This window comes from Bubalus kerabau, chromosome 4, assembly GCF_029407905.1.
Source record: "Bubalus kerabau isolate K-KA32 ecotype Philippines breed swamp buffalo chromosome 4, PCC_UOA_SB_1v2, whole genome shotgun sequence".
In the NCBI taxonomy this organism is placed as follows: Eukaryota; Metazoa; Chordata; class Mammalia; order Artiodactyla; family Bovidae; genus Bubalus; species Bubalus kerabau.
This window is the reverse complement of record NC_073627.1, coordinates 106,029,540-106,054,352: the sequence shown is the minus strand read 5'-3', so window position 1 is coordinate 106,054,352 and position 24,813 is coordinate 106,029,540. Positions and strand designations below refer to the sequence as shown.

Sequence of the window (24,813 nt, the reverse complement as noted above, 5' to 3'; positions counted from 1 at the left end):
CTAAACAGAAAAGCAACTAAAGACTATTTCTCAGAAAAGGAGGCTAACCCAAAGACTAACCAAAAAAGACTAACCCAAAGAACTTCGTCTCTTGGTTTCTCTTGTCCTCAGTAAGACCCCTCACCACTAATGAACAAACAGTCCTTCACCTACAAAAACATACACAGTTTCTCAGCAGCCAATTTCTCCAACTGTTTCCACCTGAGAGGGGAAAAGATGACGTTGATTTCCAGATCACACTGTTAAAACACTGAGCAGAGGCTTTCCTTTCCAGCCTTTTCTATATCAGAGAAGAGGTACTTTGTAATGTGGATATCTTGACTTGGGCTAGAATGGCTTGTGGGATTCCACTTTAGGAATTCTGGCTCTATATAACTCGCTCTTTCAGAGAAAGCATATGAAAAGAACACACTGCATACATCTGAATACTCTAATGGCTTAGCGAACTCCATGCTCCTTCATGCTAATGCACTCAAGTAGAGATCTCAAGAAAAAGAATTCTATTTTACCTCAAGCCTTCTTTGTTACTGTCATGACTCACTTTCCTGACTGAAAATCCAAGGGGACTAAAAAAACACCATCTCGGGCTTCACGTGAAGTGGATCTGTTTGGAATGCAGGAACAAAACAAAGATGGCTGATTTGGCATTCAGAGGTGAAAAAACCCCACTGGCACTTAAAAATTATAATTCCCTTTATAGACTTTCTAATAGATAGTTTGTGGTGTGTGTTTATAATTAATTTGAAAACAGGGAAATAGTGCATTTCAAAATTTAAAATCCATGGAAAACAGTCTGATGTGAATGAATATTTGAACCGCAAATCAAGCTATGTGTTTGGTGGAGTAACACACAAAAGCTCACATCAGCATCTCCTGCTTTGCCATGAAGTCACACGGAGAAGAATGTGGAGATGGGAAAGCATCAGTCATCTGTTCAGGATTACTGCTGCCCTTCACACTGGAAAAAGGAGCTTGGACTTTATTCCAAGGATGGTGGGAACACAGATGCCAGTAGGAAACCCTCAGTGATTCAATCTACCCTTTAAGGGCAGCTCTTGTTGTGGTGTGGAGCCAAGACCATGTGTGTGTTGGGTGAAGGTGGAAGGTTGTGGGTAGGCAAGACTGGATGTTGGAAAAACAGTTAGGGGGCTGTTGTACTTGAGATAGAAGGGGATAGCGGTGAAGTAGGTTTGGAGGAATAGAGTTTATTAGACTTAAAATGTATCTGAAGGTAGAGCTAAATTAGGCTCATAAAAGTTTGGCAGTCAACACAGATGTTTAAATTAGAGATAGATTAGAGAGGACTAGGGAAGCTAGCTCAGCAATGCCTTTGTTGTTCTACTTTTCTTCCAAAGGATCCATTCAGAATCACTGGGTAGGTAAGAGGAAAGTAACAAGTATCACCAATTTCCTCGTATGGGTGACTTACTGGGAATGAATCTGGGTGGCATATTTATAAGAAGCTATTATTAACAGTAAAGTGACTATCACTGTGAGAAGAAAGCTCATTCCAAAGGCCTATAACCCAACTGATATTTTCCACAGAAGATGAAGCATGGCTGTGGTCATGATCAATATTTAAGAAGTTTTAAGACCAGTGGGCTGTTCCGCCCTGGAATATTCCATCAAGAAGTACCAGAAGTTTCCCACAGATTTAAGGAAAACAAAACAGAAAAAAGGACCTCAAGCCTTTCCAGTCTAAGATCCAATGCTGTAATCTCCATTATCAAGTCCAGGATATTGGAATTTTCTTCCTCTTTGTGTCTACAGCATCAACATCAGAACAACTTTCATTACATTCAATTCTCAAGTAGACCTGTGGAGGGGGGGGACTTTGGACCTCACCTCTCTTAATCTTGAATATCTGTGTAAGTCTCTTTTCTAGAAAGAAATTGACCCCTTAATGGAAAGCTAAATGTGGATAACTGTCTTCTGAATAGAAAGGGCTGAAACCCAAAGAATGATGCTCATGACCTGGCATTAGGTGAGCATCCTATCAAATCGTTCAATCACTCTTAAAATTTTCTTCTTTTGCTGGGCCTAGAATATGTTTTGAACTCTTGCTCAATGTATAATAGGATATGGAGGCCTTTGAAATGTATACCAGAGTCACCAGGGTACCTGTCTTAGCCAAATACACAAAGCCTGTTCTCTAGATAAAGCCCAAACTCCTTATAGCAGTTCATGAGGCTCTTCCAACATTTATTTATAAAGCTCCACTCTTGCCTGCTCTCACTCCTCTTAGTTTATAAAATATATACATATATATACACACATATATATATACATATATATATATATGTCAGGCAATGTCATACATCATATATATATACACATATGGTCCTATAGACCTTCAGATTTCAAGGAAACATTTCTTCTTCTATTTCTGCCTCCCCAATTTTGGTTAGGTGCCTCTACCATCTCCTGTAGCAACCTTTCCTAACATTCTAAATTATGATCACCAATTGACCTGGTTAGCTCTCACAGGACTGAGTGCTTAAAGACTGCAGGACTCCCATCAGTCTCCTTCATCACATATCCTCAGTGTCTAGTATATTGCATTGGTGCCCAAACACCAGCTGGCTGACTCAATAAATGAACAAACCTCAATGCTAGGATTGATTTTGATAAACTTTAATATTTTATATGATGCTTATGATTTAGTCATTATTGCATGCACCCCATTCCAATACTCTTGCCTGGAAAATCCCATGGACAGAGAAGTCTGGTGGGCTGTAGTCCATGGGGTCACTAAGAGTTGGACACAACTGAGCGACTCCACTTTCAGTTTTCACTTTCATGCATTGGAGAAGGAAATGGCAACCCACTCCAGTGTTCTTGCCTGGAGAATCCCAGGGACGGGGGAGCCTGGTGGGCTTCCGTCTGTGGGGTCACACAGAGTCAGACACAACTGAAGTGACTTAGCAGCAGCAGCAGCACACATACTAGAAGATTAAAATGAGAGAGAAAAGATTAAGTGTAGAGAGAGAATGTGTATATATGTCTATGGAAAAGGTGAGTAGGTGAAGATATCCATGTTCCTGCTTACTCAGGAAGTTCTGGGAAGAGCAATACAGCAAAGCAGGCCTAGTTTGAGCTGTTTAGATGCTACAGATGTAAATATGTGAGAATAGTTAGTATTGAGCATCTAGTATTAAAGACCACAGGAAAGCAAATGGAACCTTAGCAATGGCAAGAGACTCCCAGCAACATGTGTATGCATGAACATTTGTATTAGAACAACTATGTACTGTATAGAAGTATGCAGGTTAGACAAGATGTAGGACCTTTGAGAACTGAGGTCACCACCCTTCAGACCAATGAATCAAGGGGAGTAATCCTTTCTAGAAACTCCTCCAGGCTAGAAACAGGAGTTGGTAATGAATCCTGTTTCTGAGGCCTTCCCCTCACTGGTCCTTTTTGCTTGTTAAACACTCCTTAGGATCTACCACTGTGAAGAGAAGCATAAGAAACCTGGAGGTTACAAGGAAACTTTAGGTTCCTGCCCTCAGAGAACTAATAATCTAGTTAACAAATAGACATCTGGGAAATGGAAAACAAACAAGATAGATAATAAGGACCCAGTGATTTAACTGGGGAGCTGCAAGAGGCAAGTTGAGTATTAAGCCAAGCTCAGGGCTGATAACATTTAGTCAAGGATGATAAGATATTGAGGGAATATCCTTTCTGTCTCTTTAGACAGAGAAAGATCCTGAATTAAGATGAAGAAATAACCAAACTAAGTCAATGAGCAGGTTGATTTGACAAGAGTTAAAGAACTTTACATAATTGCAAAGATATTACATAGAAAACAATTGCTATTTTTAACCCATTGGCATCCAGGAAAGACACAAAAGGTTCCCAATGGTGAATTAGAAAATGCTGTCTATGAAGACCAGCCCTGGTTACTCAAAGGCACAGAAAGACTGCACATACATCAAAGTACCTAGAACTCTAGCAATATTACAGCTGATATGAATAGAAAATAGTAAGTCTTCCCAATACTTCATATAGACTCCAGAAACTGACATTTCTTATTTGGTTAAGGTATTTAGATTATGTTCTCAAAAACAACTGTCCCTAACATTCTTTGATGTTGATTTCTGTACTAGAATGTATTCTCTTCAGGGAAGAGCACGTCCTTTCCTTGCTTTTCGTCTTCTCTGGCTCAGAGGTGGGACTCATAGGAAGCCCTTTACATGTCACTCTACTCTGGTAAATCCACAAGTCCCCTAAGTCTGTCACTTGTACTACAAAGCACACCATGTTTGTGGCCTTCTTTGGAATGAAGAGAGGCAGCCAACATGCTCTTAGACAAGGTCAGTGACACAAGTCTAGCTGACTTATTCTTGGGACTGGGAGATTTCTCCATCTCAAAAAAAAAAAAAAAGATTTCCATCAATGTTTATTTTCTCTAGTCTAACAGACATACTTTGAAACTCAGTAAATTAACATTTCCCAAGACACTGGGTTCCTCTTATGGGAAGCCACTGCCATAAAGCACCACTGGCTCAATCAACATGACATAGTAAAACACCACTTCCCATAATAATTTTAAGTCAACATTAGGTGATGTGGTGTGATTTGGCTTAAATCACTGAAACGATGTATCATTCAGATAATATTTCAAAATAAAAATGGAACCTCGTCAAATTGAGAAAACTTGCATTTCCTTTATTTTATGGTGGGAAGGATCAAAGGACCTCATGCTAACTGGATAGATGCAGTGGACATTTCCTGACTTATGACAGTGACTCAGCCCATTTTATTAACAAGTTAAAGTTAAATAAATGATGAATCAATGCCCGCAAGGCAGGGGGAAAATGCCAGTTTCCCACTAAAATTCGCAAAGTGTGATAAACTTATTTCCGTTAGGAAAACTGCTGAAGTTTTTACTGGGGGATTTCCCAGGCAAACAGAGGCAAAGATATATAAACCCAAAGCGGAAGGTAAGCACATTTCCTCTTAGTGTTTTTATGCTGAATACTAATGCAAACACAGTGAATAATTCAGGGCTGTTTTAAGTCATCCTCATCTTCAAACCTGATTGGAAGAGATAACCTTCCATGCCCTTGCTCCTTCTAGTTGGGCTGGCAGAGGAATGGGGCACACATTCTGTGGGGAGAGCAGAGCAGCAAGGCAAAGCCACAAAAGTGAAAATATCCACTTTACTCACCCAGCCATACAAAGTACACCACCCTCCTCTGCCTCTCCATTTACTCTTCCATGGTTATTTACATTATCAGTCACTGCAATCATTTGACGACATCCTCTGGCTTCCAAACCTGAACATTTCAGCTATGTCAAGGTTGCCTATCCTCATGCCATGTAACTAGTCTAGGTGCTTTACCTGCTTTGGTTCATCTAATCCTAATTCCCTGTGAGTTGCACACTAAGGCTCAACAGAGCTAAGGAACACCCCATCACCTATGCGTTACTCTTGCCAAATATGAACAAATCTGTTTAGGAGGAAAAAATCAAATAAGTTCAAATTGTGGAACATTCTGCAAAATAAATATCCTGAGTTCTTAAAAAACTGTTGATGTCATGAAAAAAAAAAACAATAATAATAATGATGAAGAAGATGATAATTTTTTAAAAAGCTAGGAGAATTCATTAGAGAAGACAGAAAAGAAATGAAAAATATGATCTTTATTAGATCCTAGATCATAAAAAAAAACTCTATCTATAAAGAACTTTATTCACACATATGAGGATTTTTGAATATTGATTGCATAGTAGATAATAACACTTTATCAATGTTAAATTTCCTGAGTGTGATAATTACATTGTGATTATGTAGGAGAAATGTACTTCTGAGGAGATCTTTCCTAAGGTAATTAAGGTTAATGTTCATTGATATTCCCAACAATCTCTCAGATTGGTTCAGAAACAACAGGCAAGCAAGCAAGCAAACAAAGGCTGTCTCAAGTCAGAAAGGAAAGAGAGAGAAGGTGGGAAAATGTTAACAACTGGCGAACATGGGTGCAGAGTATATATGGGTGTTCACTGCGCCATTCTTAGAGTTTTTAAATATGTTACCAACATACAAAAGATGAAACTTAAAAAATTATAAAATAAAAAATGAAATGTAAAAGACAAAACTGAAACAAGCTAAGCAGCAGGAGCATCTAAGGAACACATCCAAACAATCAGCAGCTGTGGGAGCTGGGACTTAATCTGGTGTTTGGGTGGCTGTTGTTTTTAACTCCATTAATGGCTACAATCTTTTTCTACATTTATTCTTTTAAAGGCTATGTACAAAAAAGAAAACACACAGATTACTTTCTTCTTTTATTCTTGTAAAGAGTCTTTACAAGCACCAATAAGAAGATGAGGCAAAGAGGAATAGGCCCCTATGGATGGTTTCTTAGCTTCACTACCTGCTAGGGGATGATTCTCGGCCAGGCAGAATGAAACGGGATGATGAAAAGCCAATGAATAATATCATTTAAAACCCAACTGGAAGGTAAATAAAATCCTAAAATGAATAAGCTCAACTGAATTTACGGAAATATGTCCGATAACTGGTGAGTCTGTGAATTTAATAGATGATTATCATTTGTACTGGTTTGCTGACAGGTTTTGTGGGCGAAGGCTAATCATTTGTTTACACTTAGCCATGAACACAGAAGTGTTAAGATAAGTCTAACATATCTGATCCATGTTTTAATTGCCTATCAGATACATCCACATGGATGTTTCACAGCCACCTGAAACTCAAAACCCCAAAGTCCATTAATTATCATTCCTTCTTTCCCACCCTTCCCTCTACTCAACATCCTCTTTTCCTCTGTTAATGGCACCATCATCCACCTTAGTGTCTCGGGATAAAACTCAAGAATGAATTCTGGTCCTTCTTCTTTACCCCACACATACATTAATAATTAGTGATTCTGTATCCTAATAGCCCTCGAATAAACTCTCCATCTTATTGCTTTACTTTAGTTCAGATCTTCATATTGTTCACAAAGACTTCTACAATAACCTCCTTCTTATTTTCCCTGCCTCTCCCCCCTGATTCAAGTCTTAATTACTTTACTATCTTGTCACTTGAATTCCTTCTCTACCAAGGACTCAAAGGATGCTTCTTAAATGAACAGATGTATTAATAAACAGTAGGCATACATTTTTAAAATGTGGCTCAGTGGACTTAACACATTAAAAAACTCCTAGACCAGGCCAACGCCAACAAAACCACAGATTGCTGGTGACATCAAATATTCAAAACTTTATCCTTCTTGCCTATTCAACCCATTATTTTGTCCACCTAATGTCTACTACTCCAGGATTGCATAGAGGTGCCCACAAGAACTTTCTCCCCTGTGGATATTTAGGAGTAACCCCTCCATAGGTCAATTCAAGCCAGATGAGAAGTGGAGAGAATGGAAGGAGTAGAATACTGTCATACCACAAGGCAGTCCAAAGACAGGGACCTAAATGTCAGGATTTAAAAATTTTCTTTCAGAAACTCTTTACGAGGGTGGTATCAACACAAAGTATTCAGTGAACAGCCCCTTTCTGGCAGTGCATTTAAAATCCTGTGCCCTTTTATGCTGTACTGTTAAGATAACACTACTGATCTATGGTTCTGAAGGCACCATCTTACATATGGAAAAGCATTTCAACCTATAGGGACATTACCTTAAAACTGAGTCCCTGAAACAAACTAAGGAAAGATGAGAAAATTCTGATCTGTTTGGTCAGTATCAGACACTTCAGTTGATTATTACCAGTATCTTCATTTTTTTCCCCCATGGAAAATTAAACAGATAATGAGGTATTTGATTCACGTGCTCTGTGTATGTACTTTTAAAATGTCACCTTTGTGTAATTCAACCCACCAATGGATTATTAATAAAATGCAGCAACTGTCAAAGCTCTTCTCTGTGGAGAAAGGTTTAGCGGCGCCACCTATTAGAAGAGAGAGACAGATGGCCTTACCTCTCAGCTCCGGCGTCCACAGCTGCGAGTGGAGGTAACTGGGAGGAGGGGTTGTGGGGGCTCCCCTGTACAGTATGTCCCGGAGAAGGGTGACTGACAGGATGTGGGGGTGGCACGGCCCCAGCAGCTGTTCCGCTTCGGCTTGAGTGATTGCTGGAGAAAATGGAAGCTGAAATCAAGGGAGAACAAGCATCAGGCTGCACCCCAAATGAAGTGCATGCTTTTTAAATACTGAAGGCTGACAGCAAGCATATTTTAGGGGCTTGTTTGTTTTCCTCTCAGTGGTTTTAAGGGAACAGATCTCCCCTTACTGGATATACACAGCTTCTGTTTTCATGGTGGAACAGGTTCCTGGCTAAAGCGCCTTTACTGCTTCTTGAGGAGTTCATGTCCGCTCGCTCCAGGCTGACGTTCATGGTTTCTCGTAAGAGCTGCCCTGCCCGGCAAGGGCCCTGTCTGGACACTGTGTAATTAGTCCATCTTGTAATGGTTGTACCTGGGCGAAGGTCTCTGTATTTGCACTTTTCAGTCACAGGGGATGAGAATAACACAGTATTCGGTCTGCTGACCCGGAAGGACACAACATAGGCTTCCCCCCTTTTCTTGGAGCCGCAGTGAGGCGCTGTGGGTCACTCCCAGCCTCCCTGTCACTGCTAAATCAATGTAATTGAGAACAGAGCTTCCCCTGATCCTAATACCACTGCAGGACCCTACATTCTTTTAACTTCAGAGTCTCTCCGACCCTGGGCATTTCCCAATGGTGTGATGAATAAATGTACCCAGTCTTTATCAAAAATGAGTCCTCTCCCAAAACCACAAAGTATGGAAAAAGGGCCTCTGGGATCTTCTCCCGCTGTTGTCTGTTATGACACAGAGAGTCAGTTAAAGCCTCATTCTTGAGGGCAGTCTACCCTTTGAGAACTGTAAATGACCTCAAACTTAAATATGTACCTATTTAGATCAGCTAATTGGTACGGTATCATAGAAGAACTGGGGCCTGTCACTTTCAGAGTCTATCACTATCAGAGGGGCTCTTTCCATGTTCAGACCTACTCAGCAGATATCTCATTATGCTGCAATAAAAGCAGCATCATTATGCTGACTCTTTAACTGCCTTCTCTATACAAAGCTCTGCAGAGCTTTATACCCATCTCTGCTCTTTTTGAACTTACTCTACTGATATCAAAGAATAAATGGATTTCAAAAAATTTGAAAAATCAGGTTCAGGATTCAGAAAAAGAAGCCACATAATCAAAGAGATTTGAAGGTTTAGAAGTTCAGGAGCTATATTTTTAGACCAGTACACTTTTCTCCAACCTCTCCAGGATAGAATTAATACCCCAGATGACCCAGCCCCCAAAAGCGTAATCCAATGGAATAAAAGTTCAAGTACTTAAAGGAACATGTGAAGAAGCAGAATTATCATCTTCCCGCTCAAAAAGCTACTGACAGGAGTGTGATCTGATTTGAAGGTTTTATTTTTGGTAAGTCAGCATTGTCAGGCTGACTTCTGTCCTCAGACGCCTGCATCCTCCACTGTCTTCCAGGTCTTGAAGAGGTGGTGAGACTAGAAAATGCTTACCGGCTCTAAAGGGCAATGCAGAGTTTCTGCACGTCAGCCTCCAGAAGAGCCGCACATTTGCAAACTCGCTAGTCACATTATGAATCACTACCTCATTTATGCTCAGCTCGCTCAGGCAACCACATTCTGCTTGTATTCCAAATAATAATTTTACCCACAGGAGAAGGCTGTTTGGATTGACTGTGGCAATAGTTTCAATACGGGGTTTGTCAGCATGAAGCTTGGTGTTTTATATACTATTCCAAAAACTAATGGAATAATAAGAGGTCACAGAGACACTGCGAAAACACAGCTAATTTTTTTTGTGCCTTAATGTGGAAACGTGAACTCTGCTATTTATTTTGTTGTACCTGCTGAATGCACCCATCACTTATTATCCCCTGGAGGTGTTTTTGTGTGTGTGTGTGTTTATCACAGGCAAGTGCTGCCTGCTGTTTACAACCCATGAGTAACAGAGAAATCTGGTATGCACACTCCATGCTCTGCTCTGTGTTTCGATAGAAAATGTGCTACTTCCCAAAGGTCTACATTAGCGATATTAGCTTTGTTTTTGCATTAGCTGCAATGAAATAGGCTGTGAAATTTGGTATTGTGTGTAGCCTGCCACACACTGAAAGTCAGGCCTGTTTAAGGTCCTCTCCTTCAGCCCACTTAATAGCCAGGCCCAATCATCCATCAATCATGCATCCATCCACCCATTCTCCAACCATTACTTTTTTTAATTCAATATTTATTTGGTATCTACTACATGCTAGCCACCCTACTATATGTGGCTTCCTATCCTTGAGGAGGTTGAAGTTGAATAAGGGGTACAGATCTCTATAAATCATTATACCAAAATACTGAGACTTACTAGGATACAGCATCAAATGGTGTCCAAATCTATAACATACTATCTCATTTGTGGCCTCCAAATGTGCCCTAATCTCTGGCCAAATCAGACAACTGACCACACCTCAAATATGTCATAGCAATTTATGCTACTGTGCTTTTTGCCTGTCATACCTTTCTGTACTTATTTCAGTATTTTTGCTGTGTGCATAGAGTTACTTGTGTTCTTCTCATTTATCTCTCAGCAGCCAATTATTCCACAAGTATTTATGGGGTACCTACCATGTGACAAACACTGAGCCAGGTTTTGGGATAGACTAGAGAACCAGATACTCTTAGTGCCTACTGTCTCCAATGCATCATTCGTGTTTATTTAGTAAATGAAGATGAACACAATTTAAATGCCATTGGAGACCATCCTGGGTTCCATGAACAGGACAAGGACAGAAAGGAACATTCATCCACCAACTCCTGTCCCCCATTGGTAAAGGGTATTACTTCTCTCACACTTCCAAGTAGGTACATGTACCACAGTGGTTAAAAGTTCTCACAGATGCCCAACATCAGGGAAGCCTGAGGACAGAAAACTAGTGCAATTGAGGGGAGGTGCTGCCAAGTTATGCTTGGTTGCCGTAGCAATGGCCATAGGTAGGGACAGGTAGTGAAGGGGATGTGAGATGGAACGTAAGAGGTGTATGGTTTAGGTTTGAAGGCTCAGAAACTTTCCCTCCAGCTGTGCTGAGGTCACGTGTTGACTGATCAACAGTTAAAACATACATCTACACCTCTTCCATTCACTGCTATAGCCAGTGACTGGCACTGAAACAGGCAGAGACCCTTTGACTGGGGACCCCATAAGAATAAGGAAGGGAGGCTTTAGGGTTCAATATGAAGCATATTAAAGAAAGTGTATGGGTTTCCCTGGTGGCTCAGCTGGTAAAGAAAGTGTACAGAACAGTTTCTTAGGTAGGGTATAAGAAATTACCTGTCAGCAAAAGGAAACCTGTGATTTGCCTTTATATTCTAACAGATAGAATGAGAAGTATAAAACAAATTCTATTCTTCTTAATTTTGTAGAAGCTTATAATTCAGTGTTGACACAGAGTGCTTTGCAAGCAGAGTCCAAGGCAATGTTTAGGGATACTGCCTGAGACAAAAATAATTACCAGAGACTTGGAGGAATTAACTATAGAATTATGGCTCAGATCAGTTCAGTTCAGTTCAGTTCAGTCGCTCAGTCTTGTCCGACTCTCTGCGACCACATGAACCACAGCATGCCAGGCCTCCCTGTCCATCACCAACTCCTGGAGTCCACCCAAACCCATGTCCATTGAGTCGATGATGCCATCCAACCATCTCATCCACAACCATGTTGTTCCCTTCTCCTCCTGCCCTCAATCTTTCCCAGCATCAGGGTCTTTTCAAATGAGTCAGCTCTTTGCATCAGGTGGCCAAAGTACTGGAGTTGCAGCTTCAACATCAGTCCTTCCAATGAACACCAAGGGCTGATCTCCTTTAGGATGGAATGGTTGGATCTCCTTGCAGTCCAAGGGACTCTCAAGAGTCTTCTCCAACACCACAGTTCAAAAGCATCAATTCGGTGGCACTCAGCTTTCTTTATAGTCCAACTCTCATATCCATACATGACCACTGGAAAAACCAGAGCCTTGACTAAACAGACCTTTGTTGGCAAGGTAATGTCTCTCTCTGCTTTTTAATATGCTGTCTAGGTTGCTCATAACTTTCCTTCCAAGGAGTAAGTGTCTTTTAATTTCTTGGCTGCAATCACTATCTGCAATGATTTTGGAGCCCAAAAAGATAAAGTCAGCCACTGTTTTCCACTGTTTCCCCATCTATTTGCCATGAAATGATGGGACCGGATGCCATGATGTTAGTTTTCTGAATGTTGAGTTTTAAGCCAACTTTTTCACTCTCTTCTTTCACTTTCATCAAGAGGCTCTTTAGTTTTTCTTCACTTTCTGCCATAGGGGTGGTGTCATCTGCATATCTGAGGTTATTGATATTTCTCCCAGCAATCTTGATTCCAGCTTGTGCTTCCTCCAGCCCAGTGTTTCTCATGATGTACTCTGCATATAAGTTAAATAAGCAGGGTGACCATATACAGCCTTGACGTACTCCTTTTCCTATTTGGAACCAGTCTATTGTTCCATGTCCAATTCTAACTCTTGCTTCCTGAGCTGCATATAGGTTTCTCAAGAGGCAGGTCATGTGGTCTGGTATTCCCATCTCTTTCCGAATTTTCCACAGTTTATTGTGATCCACACAGTCAAAGGCTTTGGCATAGTCAATAAAGCAGAAATAGGTGTTTTTCTAGAACTCTCTTGCTTTTTTGATGATCCAACGAATGTTGGCAATTTGATCTCTGGTTCCTCTGCCTTTTCTAAAACCAGCTTGAACATCTGGAAGTTCATGGTTCACATATTGCTGAAGCCTGGTTTGGAGGATTTTGAGCATTACTTTACTAGCGTGTGAGATGAGTGCAATTGTATGGTAGTTTGAGCATTCTTTGGCATTGCCTTTCTTTGGGATTGGAATGAAAACTGACCTTTTCCAGTCCTGTGGCCACTGCTGAGTTTTCCAAATTTGCTTGCATACTGAATGCAGCACTTTTACAGCTTCATCTTTCAGGATTTGAAATAGCTCAACTGGAATTCCATCAATTCCACTAGCTTTGTTCGTAGTGATGCTTCCTAAGGCCCACTTGACTTCACATTCCAGGATGTCTGGCTCTAGGTGAGTGTGAGTGATCACACCATCATGATTATCTGGGTCATGAAGATCTTTTTTGTATAGTTCTTCTGTGTATTCTTGCCACCTCTTCTTAATATCTTCTGCTTCTGTTAGGTCCATACCATTTCTGTCCTTTATTGAGCTTGTCTTTGCATGAAATGTTCCCTTGGTATCTCTACTTTTCTTGAAGAGATCTCTAGTCTTTCCCATTCTATTATTTTCCTCTATTTCTTTGCATTGATCACTAAGGAAGGCTTTCTTATCTCTCCTTGCTATTCTTTGGGACTCTGCATTCAAATGGGTATATCTTTCCTTTTTTCTTCTGCTTTTTGCTTCTATTCTTTTCACAGCTATTTGTAAGGTCTCCCCAGACAGCCATTTTGCTTTTTTGCATTTCTTTTTCTTGGGGACGGTCTTGATTCCTGTCTCTTGTACAATGTCACGAACCTCCATCCATAGTTCATCAGGCACTCTGTCTATCTGATCTAGTCCCTTAAATCTATTTCTCACTTCTACTCTATAGTCATAAGGGATTTGATTTAGGTCATACCTGAATGGTTTAGTGGTTTTCCTCACTTTCTTCAATTTCAGTCTGAATTTGGCAATAAGGAGTTCATGATCTGAGCCCCAGTTAGCTCCCGGTCTTGTTTTTGCTGACTGTATAGAGCTTCTCCATCTTTGGCTGCAAAGAATATAATCAATCTGATTTCGGTGTTGACCATCTGGTGATGTCCATGTATAGAGTCTTCTCTTGTGTTGTTGGAAGAAGGTGTTTGCTATGACCAGTGCATACTCTTGGCAGAACTCTATTAGCCTTTGCCCTGCTTCATTCTGTACTCCAAGGCCAAATTTGCCTGTTACTCCAGGTGTTTCTTGACTTCCTACTTTTGCATTCCAGTCCCCTATAATGAAAAGGACATCTTTTTGGGGTGTTAGTTCTAGAAGGTCTTGTAGGTCTTCATAGAACCATTCAACTTCAGCTTCTCAGTGTTACTGGTTAGGGCATAGACTTGGATTACTGTGATATTGAATGGTTTGCATTGGAAATGAACAGAGAGCATTCTGTCGTTTTTGAGATTGCATCCAAGTACTGCATTTTGGACTCTTGTTGACTATGATGGCCACTCCATCATAGCAGTTCATGGTTCACATCATGAACTCCTTATTGCAAAATTCAGAAAGTAGGGAAAACCAGTAGACCATTCAGGTATGACCTAAATCAAATCCCTTAGGATTATACAGTGGAAGTGACAAATGGATTCAAGAGATTAGATCTGATGGAGTTCCTGAAGAACTATGGATGCAGGTTTGTAACATAATATAGGAGGCAGAGATCAAAACCACCCTCAAGAGAAGAAATGCAAAAAGGCAAAATGGTTCTCTGAGGTGGCCTTACAAACACCCAAGGAAAGAAGAAAAGTGAAAGACAAAGGAGAAAAGGAAAGATAAACCCATTTGAATGCAGAGTTCTAAAGAATAGCAAGGAGAGATAAGGTAGCCTTCCTAAGTGAACAATGGAAAGAAATAGAGGAAAACAATAGAATGCGGAAGACTAGAGATTTAAGAAAATTAGAGCTACCAAGGGAATATTTCATGCAAAGACAGGCACAATAAAGGACAGAAACAGTATGGACCTAACAGAAGCAGAAGATACTAAGAAGAGGTAGCAAGAATATACAAAAGAACTCAAGGAATACAAAAAAGATCTTAACGGCCCAGATAACCATGATGGTATGATCTCTCACCTAGAGTCAGACATCCTGGAGTGCAAAGTCAAGTGGGCCTTAGGAAGCATCACTACAAACAAAGCTAGTGGAGGTGATGGAATTCCATTTGAACTATTTCAAGTCCTAAAAGACAACGCTGTGAAAGTGCTGCATTCAATATGCCAGCAAATTTGGAAAACTCAGCAGTGGCCACAGGACTGGAAAAGATCAGTTCTCATTCTAATCTCAAAGAAAGGCAATGCCAAAGAGTGTCTAAACTACTGCACAATTGCACTTATCTCACATGCTAGCAAAGTAATGTTCAAAATTCTCCAAGCCAGGCTTCAATAGTACATGAACCTACAACTTCCAGATGTTCAAGCTGGATTTAGAAAAGGCAGAGGAACCAGAGATCAAATTGCCAACATCTGTTGGATCATAGAAAAAGCAAGAAAATTCCAGAAAAACATTTATTTCTGCTTCATTGGCTACGCTAAAGCCCTTGACTGTGTGGATCACAACAAACTGTGGAAAATTCTTAAGGAGATGGGAATACCAGAACACCTTACCTGCCTCTTGAGAAACCTTTCTGCAGGTCAAGAAGAAACAGTTAGAACCAGACATGGAACAACAGACTGGTTCCAAATTGGGAAAGGATTACGTCAAGGCTGTATATTGTCATCTTGCTTATTTAACTTATATGCAGAGTACATCATGCGAAATGCCAAGCTGGATGAAACACAACTGGAATCAAGATTGCCGGGAGAAATATCAATAACCTCAGATATGCAGATGACACCACCCTTATGGCAGAAAGCGAAGAGGAACTAGTGTGCTTATTGATGAAAGTGAAAGAGGAGAGTGAAAAAGCTGGCTTAAAACTCAACATTAAGAAAACTAAGATCATAGCATCCAGTCCCATCATTTCATGGCAAACAGATGGGGAAACAATGGAAACAGTGACAGACTTCCTTTTCTTGGGCTCCAAAATCACTGCAGATGGTGACTGCAGCCATGAAATTAAAAGATGCTTGCTCCTTGGAAGAAAAGCTATGACAAACTTAGACAGCATATTAAAAAGCAGAGACTTTACTTTGCCAACAATGGTCCATCTAGTCAAAGCTAGGGTTTTTCCAGTAGTCATGTATGGATGTGAGAGGTGGACCATAAAGAAGGCTGGGTGCCAAAGAATTGATGTTTTTGAACTATGGTGTTGGACTGCAAGGAGATCAAACCTCAGTCCTAAAGGAAATCAGTCCTGAATATTCATTGGAAGGACTGATGCTGAAGCTGGAACTCCAATACTTGGGCCACCTGATGCAATGAACTGACTCATTTGGAAAGACCCTGATGCTGGGAAAGATAGCAGGCAGGAGGAGAAGGGAACGACAAGATGAGATGGTTGGATGGCATCACTGACTCGATGGACATGAGTTTGAGCAAGCTCTTGGAGTTGGTGATGGATAGGGAAGCCTGGCAAGCTGCAGTCTATGGGGTAGAAAAGAGTAGGATGTGACTGAGTGACTGAACTGAACTATAGAGCATGGCTTTGCAATGTTCATCTAAATCCCAACTCACATACCTTAATATAAAATGGACACAACTTTGGGATCAGGTAGTGATGGCTTCAGTAGGATTGCCCTTGAACTCTTTCAAAGATCCACATTTCTCAGATACTTCCACTATGGCATAGGAAATGCATCCTACAGAGTCTTCTAGGAATTTCCAGCTATCAAAGTCATTCACCCAGGATTCTATCTCACTATGGTGTAAGAATTTTATTTTATTCATTCAAACACAATTTTCTAGCCCCTACTATAGACTTCCCTGATAGCTCAGTTGGTAAAGAATCTGCCTGCAATACAGGAGACCCCGGTTCGATTCCTGGGTTGGGAAGATTCCCTGAAGAAGGGAATGGCTACCCACTCCAGTGCTCTTGAGCTTCTCTTGTGGCTCAGCTGGTAAATAATCTGCCTGCAATGCAGGAGACCTGGGTCCTGGGTTGGGAAGATCCCCTGGAGAAGGGAAAGGCTACCCACTCCAGTATTCTGGCCTGGAGAATTCCATGGACAGTCCATGGGGTTGCAGAGAGTCGGACATGACTGAGCGACTTTCACTTCACTATGGACCAGGCAAGTGCTGATCTCTAAATGTCTCAAATACCTGAGAACTTCACATAGACCAGCCCACTACAACAAATACAGACAAATGCTTGAGCTTTGCCAAGTGATTTTTTTTTTTAACCTAGGGAAGATAATCTCTATGTTAGAGTGCAAGGGTAAGGTCATTTGCAAAAGGAAAAATTTCCATACACACTCAGAATGATTTTCCAAACTCTACTAATGGGGCATACAATGAGGCCTATCAATCAAAGCCTAAGGAAGAGAACTGAACCCTCCAGCATCCAGGGCAATATTAACAAAACTGTTGTGATCAAATAAACCAGCACACACAGGCTACCTACCGGGGCATCACCTCAGGGGTCAGTGTTGATTTCAGGGCTGGAACAGGGCTTTTAGGTGAGCCCCTAGACCGTGCTGATGACTGGCAGCTGGAACAACTGATTAGGTGTGGCAGAGCAACATATTGGAAATTCTTATTGCTTTTGTGATTAAGAGATGGTGGACTCCCCAAGGAAATAAAAGCTTGGTCTTGAGATGAATCTGTGAGCCCTTCTTCTAGCAGAGGACCAGCAGCTGGCCTCCCTGCTGCTTTAGGCTTTCTTTCTCTCTGGGGCTTAGCTCACCAAAGTCCCTCATCCCGTTTCCTTATAGAGGTAGGTGGAGGTGACTCAGTTGGGCTTTTTAATTTTGACAAAGCAGAATGTGTTGATCTATGTGGTCCCCAGATGTCATCTCACCAGCTACTGGGACCATGGCATTCTAGGCTTGAGTCTTTAACAGGCTCAGTTTAGTTTGGGTTAATAGGCAGCTCTCTCTCTGTACCCAAATGAAAACAATTAATCTTTATGTCTAATGGGTATGGACAGGACACCCCTGGGAATTCTTCAGTTGTCATGCATTCACTGTGTGACTGGAGGGAGGCAAGGCGTTCACAGCATTCTGAAATGAAATCCACTTGTCTCAGGCCCATTGCCAGAGCCAGGGAAACTTCCATAGGCATTGTTCGGTGACTAGGTTTTCATCATTTTAGAAGGCAGGGAAGAAGATCTCCCTTGTCAGGCTTAGGTTTTAAAAATAGTCAATTGGAGGGTATATTCCTGTTCAAAACTGTATGAGCAACTAGAATCCTGCTTTTCAAGCTTTAATTTGCAAACCAATGACCAGGGAAAAATATTGATTTGGATTCACTAGGTCTTGGAGGCAATGAGTGCTGAGATTCTGAATTTCTATTAAGTTCCCAAAGTCCCAGGCAATGCTGAGGCTGCTGGTCAGCAGACTGCACTTTGAGCAGTCGGTGTTGGACCATGGCTCTACTGTATTTCATCTTCTTGTCTGCCTCACACCCCAGTTTCAATAGTTAACATCTATTCAGTACTTTGCAAACTTTTCTCCAGTTTCTCCTGATTAGGTTACCTGGCACAGGTCATGTGGCTCATAAGTAGTGGACCTGGAATTCAAACCTGGGAAACCTGATTTCAGAACACGTGCTTGTAACCATCAAATGCACGATGAATGCAAAAAAAGTCCCTAAAGAAAAGCATAAGAGTGTTGGTACCGTATCAGAATTCCTGCACGCTCCATTTGTAAAGGCTGTGTGAAATCCCTAAGCACTCTTTTGCCACCACACATAATGCATACGCATAGTTTTAACCACCAAAATGCTGATTACAGGTCAAAAAGTATATTCCCATTTTTTCTACCTACCCTAAAAGAACTTAAAGAGACCTCAACGTAGCTGAGAGAAGATTTCTAGCTCTGAAAATTAACTCAGGCAAGAAATTAACTGAATTATTTGGTTTGGAAAACAAACAACTGGTAGAAGATGTACTTTTTTCTGAAATAAAGATTTCAGATGCTTGTCAGGAGCATGTCAATCCACTGATGGGGAAAGAAAGAAGGCAGGGAGGGGTTGTTCATGAACTATCAGATGTATGCACCTGTTACCACAAGCGAGTGTGATGTTTTCTGTTGTGGGCTGTAAGGCCACTGTCTCCGTCAATGATACATGAAGAAGAGATTTGCTGGGCAGATCTGTTGCCACTGGGAAGTTACAGTAAATCTGCTTTTGGAGTCATTTGTGATTACTTGAAAAGCCATGGTGCTGCACTTCATAGAGGGCCTACTCTCATAGGAAAGGGAGAACCTATCCACAAACTGTGAATTCTCTTATAATCAGTGTCAAAGGAATGCTGGGACACTGAGCAATGACATTTAATGCTTGATGACTGGTACATGGGAAGAGGTATGGACTTACCTCTCATCTCCAGGGCATTATTTCCAGGATCTGGGTACAGGGAATAAGCTGGCTTTCACAGAGATATTAAAAAGAATTAGAGGCCCCATTCAAATGGTAAGCTCAGTCTTGTCTCTCTCTTTCCTCTCCAAGGTTCCCTGCAGGAGAAATTTGAACCTGGGAAGGATTTGGGAAACAGCTGAACTGCAGTGAAAATTTTAGCTCCTTCAGGCTTACCAGAAATTGGGCACTTGGGAGAGACAGTGTCAGGGTGGTTATGAAAGGAATAAAGAGTATGCGCTATGGGTCAGGTGGGCCTGGGTTTCAATCTGAGCTTTTCCAGTTACTAGCAAGGTGTCTCGGAGAAGGCAATGGCACCCCACTCCAGTACTTTTGCCTAGAAAATCCCATGGATGGAGGAGCCTGGTAGGCTGCAGTCCATGGGGTCGCTAGAGTCGGACACAATTGAGTGACTTCACTTTCACTTTTCACTTTCATGCATTGGAGAAGGAAATGGCAACCCACTCCAGTGTTCTTGCCTGGAGAATCCCAGGGACAGGGAAGCCTGGTGGGCTGCTGTCTATGGGGTCGCACAGAGTCGGACATGACTGACGCGACTTAGCAGCAGCAGCAAGGTGTCTTGGGCAGGTCACTTGACCTAAGCTCTGTTTCTTCATCTTGAGTAAGGATAATACCTCGCAGGATGGTGAGGAGAATTATATAATATATAGAAAACACTTAGCACAGGGTGTAGACCATGGTTAAGTGCTCAACAAATCATTGATTCTATTCCTTGGCTATTTATATTGTTGTAATTAATCCTATAATTAATAGGATGGGGAAGACAAAGGCATGCTGCTGCTGCTGCTAAGTCGCTTCAGTCGTGTCCGACTCTGTGTGACCCCATAGACGGCAGCCCACGAGGCTCCCCCGTCCCTGGAATTCTCCAGGCAAGAACACTGGAGTGGGTTTCCATTTCCTTCTCCAATGCATGAAAGTGAAAAGTCAAAGTGAAGTCGCTTAGTCGTGTCCGACCCTCAGCGACCCCATGGACTGCAGATCACCAGGCTCCTCCGTCCATGGGATTTTCCAGGCAAGAGTACTGGAGTTGGGTGCCATTGCCTTCTCTAAGACAAAGGTATATGTTGCTCTAAAATGGTAAATCTACAATGAAGAATGGCCTCTTACCTAAAGATGCATACAAATACAAACTGAACCAGAGTCATTTTAAAGTGCAGGAGAGTATATACATTATACTCTCTAATAATAAGTATTTTTGTTCCATTTTTCTAATGCAAGTTACTACAAAGGTTCAGGGCCTGTGAAAGAATCCTCATAGGGTTAAAACGCTGCACTTTATTTTTCATGAGTAACACACACCTTTGAGTTACAACCCATAATGTGTTTCAGTTTAAAAGATAACAAGTTATTTTCATGCATGACTGCACTTCGTTAAGGAGTGAAAATGGGCTGTTACTAAAATGTCAACACAATTGTCCCCCTTGAAGCTTAGTTTATCTTGAAGTATTTTTACATTTTCAGCACTTCTTTGTGTTTGTTTCTCCAAGAGCATAAAGATCCAGCCATGGTTAGTTTTCAGGATTAAAAAACAACAACAACAACAACAACAAAAAACTTACCCTCAGTCATTCTGAATAAAATGACGAAAACAGGCGGGGGTGGGTGACTGGAGTTTTGGTCCTCAATAATGAGAATCTGGGGCCCAATATCTTCCGTAGTTCTTTGCATTTCTCCATGAAAAAAATTAGTTGCACTGTTGTTCAGTGGAAAATGCTTTCATGACCTAAATCCACAGGCCAGAGTTTTCTAGCAAGGCACAGGCCCTGGCAGGGTCACTTGGAAGGCTGCATTTGCTGACTGAGGTTAACTAGAAAATTGGAGAGGGGCGGCAGCTAATCCCTGCCTGGTTGCCTATGAGTAGAAGGGGCTAGTTCCTCTTTTTCTTTCCTCCTAATGTCTGGGCACAGCACCACCCAGCACCGCCCCTCCTCCACCCCGCTTCTTCTCTCTCTCCATCAGGAAGGGCATCATTCCATATTCCATCTGTATTAGGAAAAAGAAGCTTCTTAAGGGTTTGCCCAGTCAGCTCTCTAATCTTTCCCTTCTCCTTGAGGCATGAATAATTTTAATATTGCCAATCTCTAAAAATCTATTCTTTCTGCCTGTCTTTTTTCCCCTCCCGCTTTGCAGTGTAGAGTATCATCATCCAGCAGCCCTGATAAGAGGATAATGAAACAATCCCTTTTCAACCAGATCGGGTGGCTGTCAGACTAAAATGACACCACCCGTACATCCTTGACATGCTACCCCAAGCTAATTGATGGCAAACAGTGGTAACTGTCACTGGGGCACTAAGACAAAGAAAGCACACTCATGTCACCTGATGGGAGAGCTACCTGGCAACCGATAAACAAATGTGTTAGGGAGATGTTCTATTACGGTAAGAAAGGGTACATCTCTGAAGAACATGCCTATTAACTTTGAGCTGAAGAGCACTGCTGTTCACTGGGGAACAGAAATAAATAAGGTAAAATGAGAATTTATTGAGGTCTGGACAGTTACATGAATATTCAGGTTCTCTTACAAATAGATATTCCCACATGAGCTCCAAACATCTATGAAGGCTGCCCAATTACATTTCCACATCATGCAGCTGGATTTATAGCCAGGAAAGACGTTATTTGTTTGGAAGAGGATACATGCTTACATGCCTTTCTGGAATACACAGGATACAACTAGAAGATAACAGCTGATGTCATCCATGTAAATGCCAAAGGTTACCATCAAGCCTTCTGAAATACCAGGTGTAATTAACTTCATGTTAGGGAAAGCATCTGAAACAACTGCATTTCAGAACAAAGACTGTTAGTTACAAGTCGAACGGCAGCATCTGGCAGCTCTCTCAAATGCTCTGGGACCAACATTTCATGCAGCCCTCTTCGGTCTTTCAAGACAATTTATGACATAGCTAAAACCTCAAATCTCATACCTTAGGCTTCTTTCCTTCACCTCCCAACCTACATACTTATTCACTTGCAGAGAGTTAGTTACACAGAAAGTCAGTAAAATAACTTGAACAAGCAAACAACTCAGACTAATCCATGAAAAATCCAGTACTGCCTCTGTGTATTGTTATCCCATTCTGAACAGAGTCAGCAAGCAGAAAGAACAAAGATGGAGCAGGAATGGATGACCATTCCTGGACGTTCTTACAGGAATGTTCCTCATCTCTTTTTCTTTTTGGAAATAAAGTCTGACTTGTCACAAAAGCTGAAGTTTTAGTAAAAAAAAAAAATATTGGGTTCTCCTACTCTTCATTATTCATTCCTTAGCTATCTCCTACCTGTACCATGCTGACCATAAAGGATGTTTCTCCCTTTCAGATACTGCCAAGACAACTCCACTCACTCGAGTTTCCTCTGAAAACATTTCACAGAGAACGCTTTCTGGCAACAGATTTTTAGCACAGATAGCCAATCTAATTTTTAATGCAATATTCTAGCCAACTCAAGAGCTGATTCACCAACTCTGAACTCTCCCAGGAAACCTCTCCTTTTTACAATAGCCCTTTGGGGGAACTGTGCTGTAGAGGGGGAACCAAAGCCTGCAACTGTCTCTAGGCCTGGGAAAATCTGCATAGATGAGGAATTGGTTTGGTTATGACTCCAGAAAATCCCCTTCTCTCTTTTTTCACACTCTGTCCATGAAGTGGACACTGTTCCCATTTTTCCTTCAGATTCCTCCTACTTTACTTTCAAGATAAGACTCTGATAAGTCATTTATGTGTTATCCTAAATTTATGCCCACATACAATCTCTCTCAAGGAAAAAGGCTTTTATCTACTTGTGGAATGGAGGGTTCAATCTTCAATTATATTAATTTCAAGCATCTCTGTTGCTGCTAGAAGGTGTATTTTTGAGGAAGAAAGTATCTTTCCTGTTGGAAGGTGACTGTATGGGTTTCTAAAGTTCAGTATTTCCACTTTTTGCCTTTCTTCTGGACATTAACTTATATATCAGCAAGAGACCTGGATTTTAGGAAACTTAATCCTGAGTATTCAAGGGGCTGAGGCTTTTCTCTTTTTAGGAAAAACAGACTTGGGTAGAATTAAACTGTGACTACTCCATCGCATGGCTCTGTCATTCCTGGGCTCATGAGAACAAGAACCAAATCTTGCCCATCTTCTGGCAGCTTCTTCCTAGGGGGAGCCACATTAGAGAGGGCTTACCAACATATTGGGCCAACATATTCCCAAAATTCCCAACATAGCCCAGGCTGAATCTGCAGGTATTTGCTTGCAACGTGAAGCCTTAACTGGTAATAACTTCATTTGAAAACCACTGTATCTGGGATTCTGTAGAATGCCCAAGGGAGGACTAGGGGTTCTAGGCAAAGGGCAGTACAAGTAGTCTGGATCCCTTCAACTAAAACAGCTCTGCTGTGACCTGTTTAAAGCACTGGGCTATATAAAAATCTCTTCAAACTTATTATCTAGAAAACTACTAAAATATTTGCTAAATATAAAATATTGAAGGGCTCAATAAAAGCTACATGTACTGGAAGGCTTTTAAAACAAAATATGATGAAATACATGGAAGTCACAGGCTTCCTTGATCTCTCTCAGTGACTGGTGAATGTCCCAGAAGTAAATATAAAGCAGGAGTTGGCAAATCTTTTCCATAAAGGACCATAGAGTAAACATTTTAGGCTTTGCGGGCAAGAGGCAATGTCCTCAATTCTCTGAGCAACTGTTCTCACCTAAAGGCTAAAAGTCTTTTCTACATTTTACATGTAAAATCTTAAAACCCTCCTGAGCTCTCAGACCATGCAAAAACAGAAGGCAGGCAGGCCAGAGTTGGCCCTGTGTAATACATTAGCTGTCGCATTTTAACTACCAAGAACCCTCATGAAAAGTCTAGGGGACTGTTTTTGAAGTATGGAAATGAAATTTGAGATAAGCTACTAGTCAAAAATAGTTTTCTAGACACCCTGCAGTGTATTTTGAGAAAAATGACACATCTGGGAGAGTCTATTTACAAAATGATATCAAAAGGGGCCAAGGTTATACCTCAGCAAGGCCAACACGATGACTGTATACAATTGGCTGGTCAAAGCCATCAATCCTATTTCTTGTTTCCTCCACCTACTTCACCCTCACAGATTCAATGCTGATTAAGTTCATTTATCAACCAGGCACATTTATCAACACTCTGTATGACAGCCTAAGTGTACTTCTAAACTTCATGGCAACTGAAAAAAATGTCTAATGTATAGATCTGAAGCTGAGTCTTAGAATATGTAATTTTATGAGTCCTCAACTTGACCTGAATTCTCCTTGGGAGAAATATTTTATCTCAGGACAACAATTTCTAAACTCCAAGTTGCTGCACCCAATACTAAGAGGAATTGATAGAAGAGCTCCTAGTCCCTGTCACAGACATAGGCTTGGTTTGTGAGTAATTCTCTAAGCTTTTAAGCAAAGAGAAAGGAAAAGAAGAAAGCACCGACTGAGTATCTGTCTACCAGCTGCAGGCAGTGTACTGAATTCTTATATGTGAACTCACTTAATTCTCACAGCAGTCCTATGAAATCAGTAACCTTATCACCATTTAACAAAGAGGA

The 24,813-nt window shown here is 41.2% G+C and overlaps 1 protein-coding gene across 1 annotated transcript in view; it reads right to left on the bottom strand.

The window, feature by feature from the left end:
• LOC129650940 (zinc finger protein GLIS3-like) overlaps positions 1 to 24,813 on the bottom strand; it is a 138,284-nt gene that overhangs the window by 42,734 nt on the left and 70,737 nt on the right. The window contains exon 7 of the mRNA XM_055579707.1: positions 7,945 to 8,113. Coding sequence (XP_055435682.1) covers positions 7,945 to 8,113 — 169 coding nt within the window. The remainder of the gene's footprint in view (positions 1 to 7,944; positions 8,114 to 24,813) is intronic.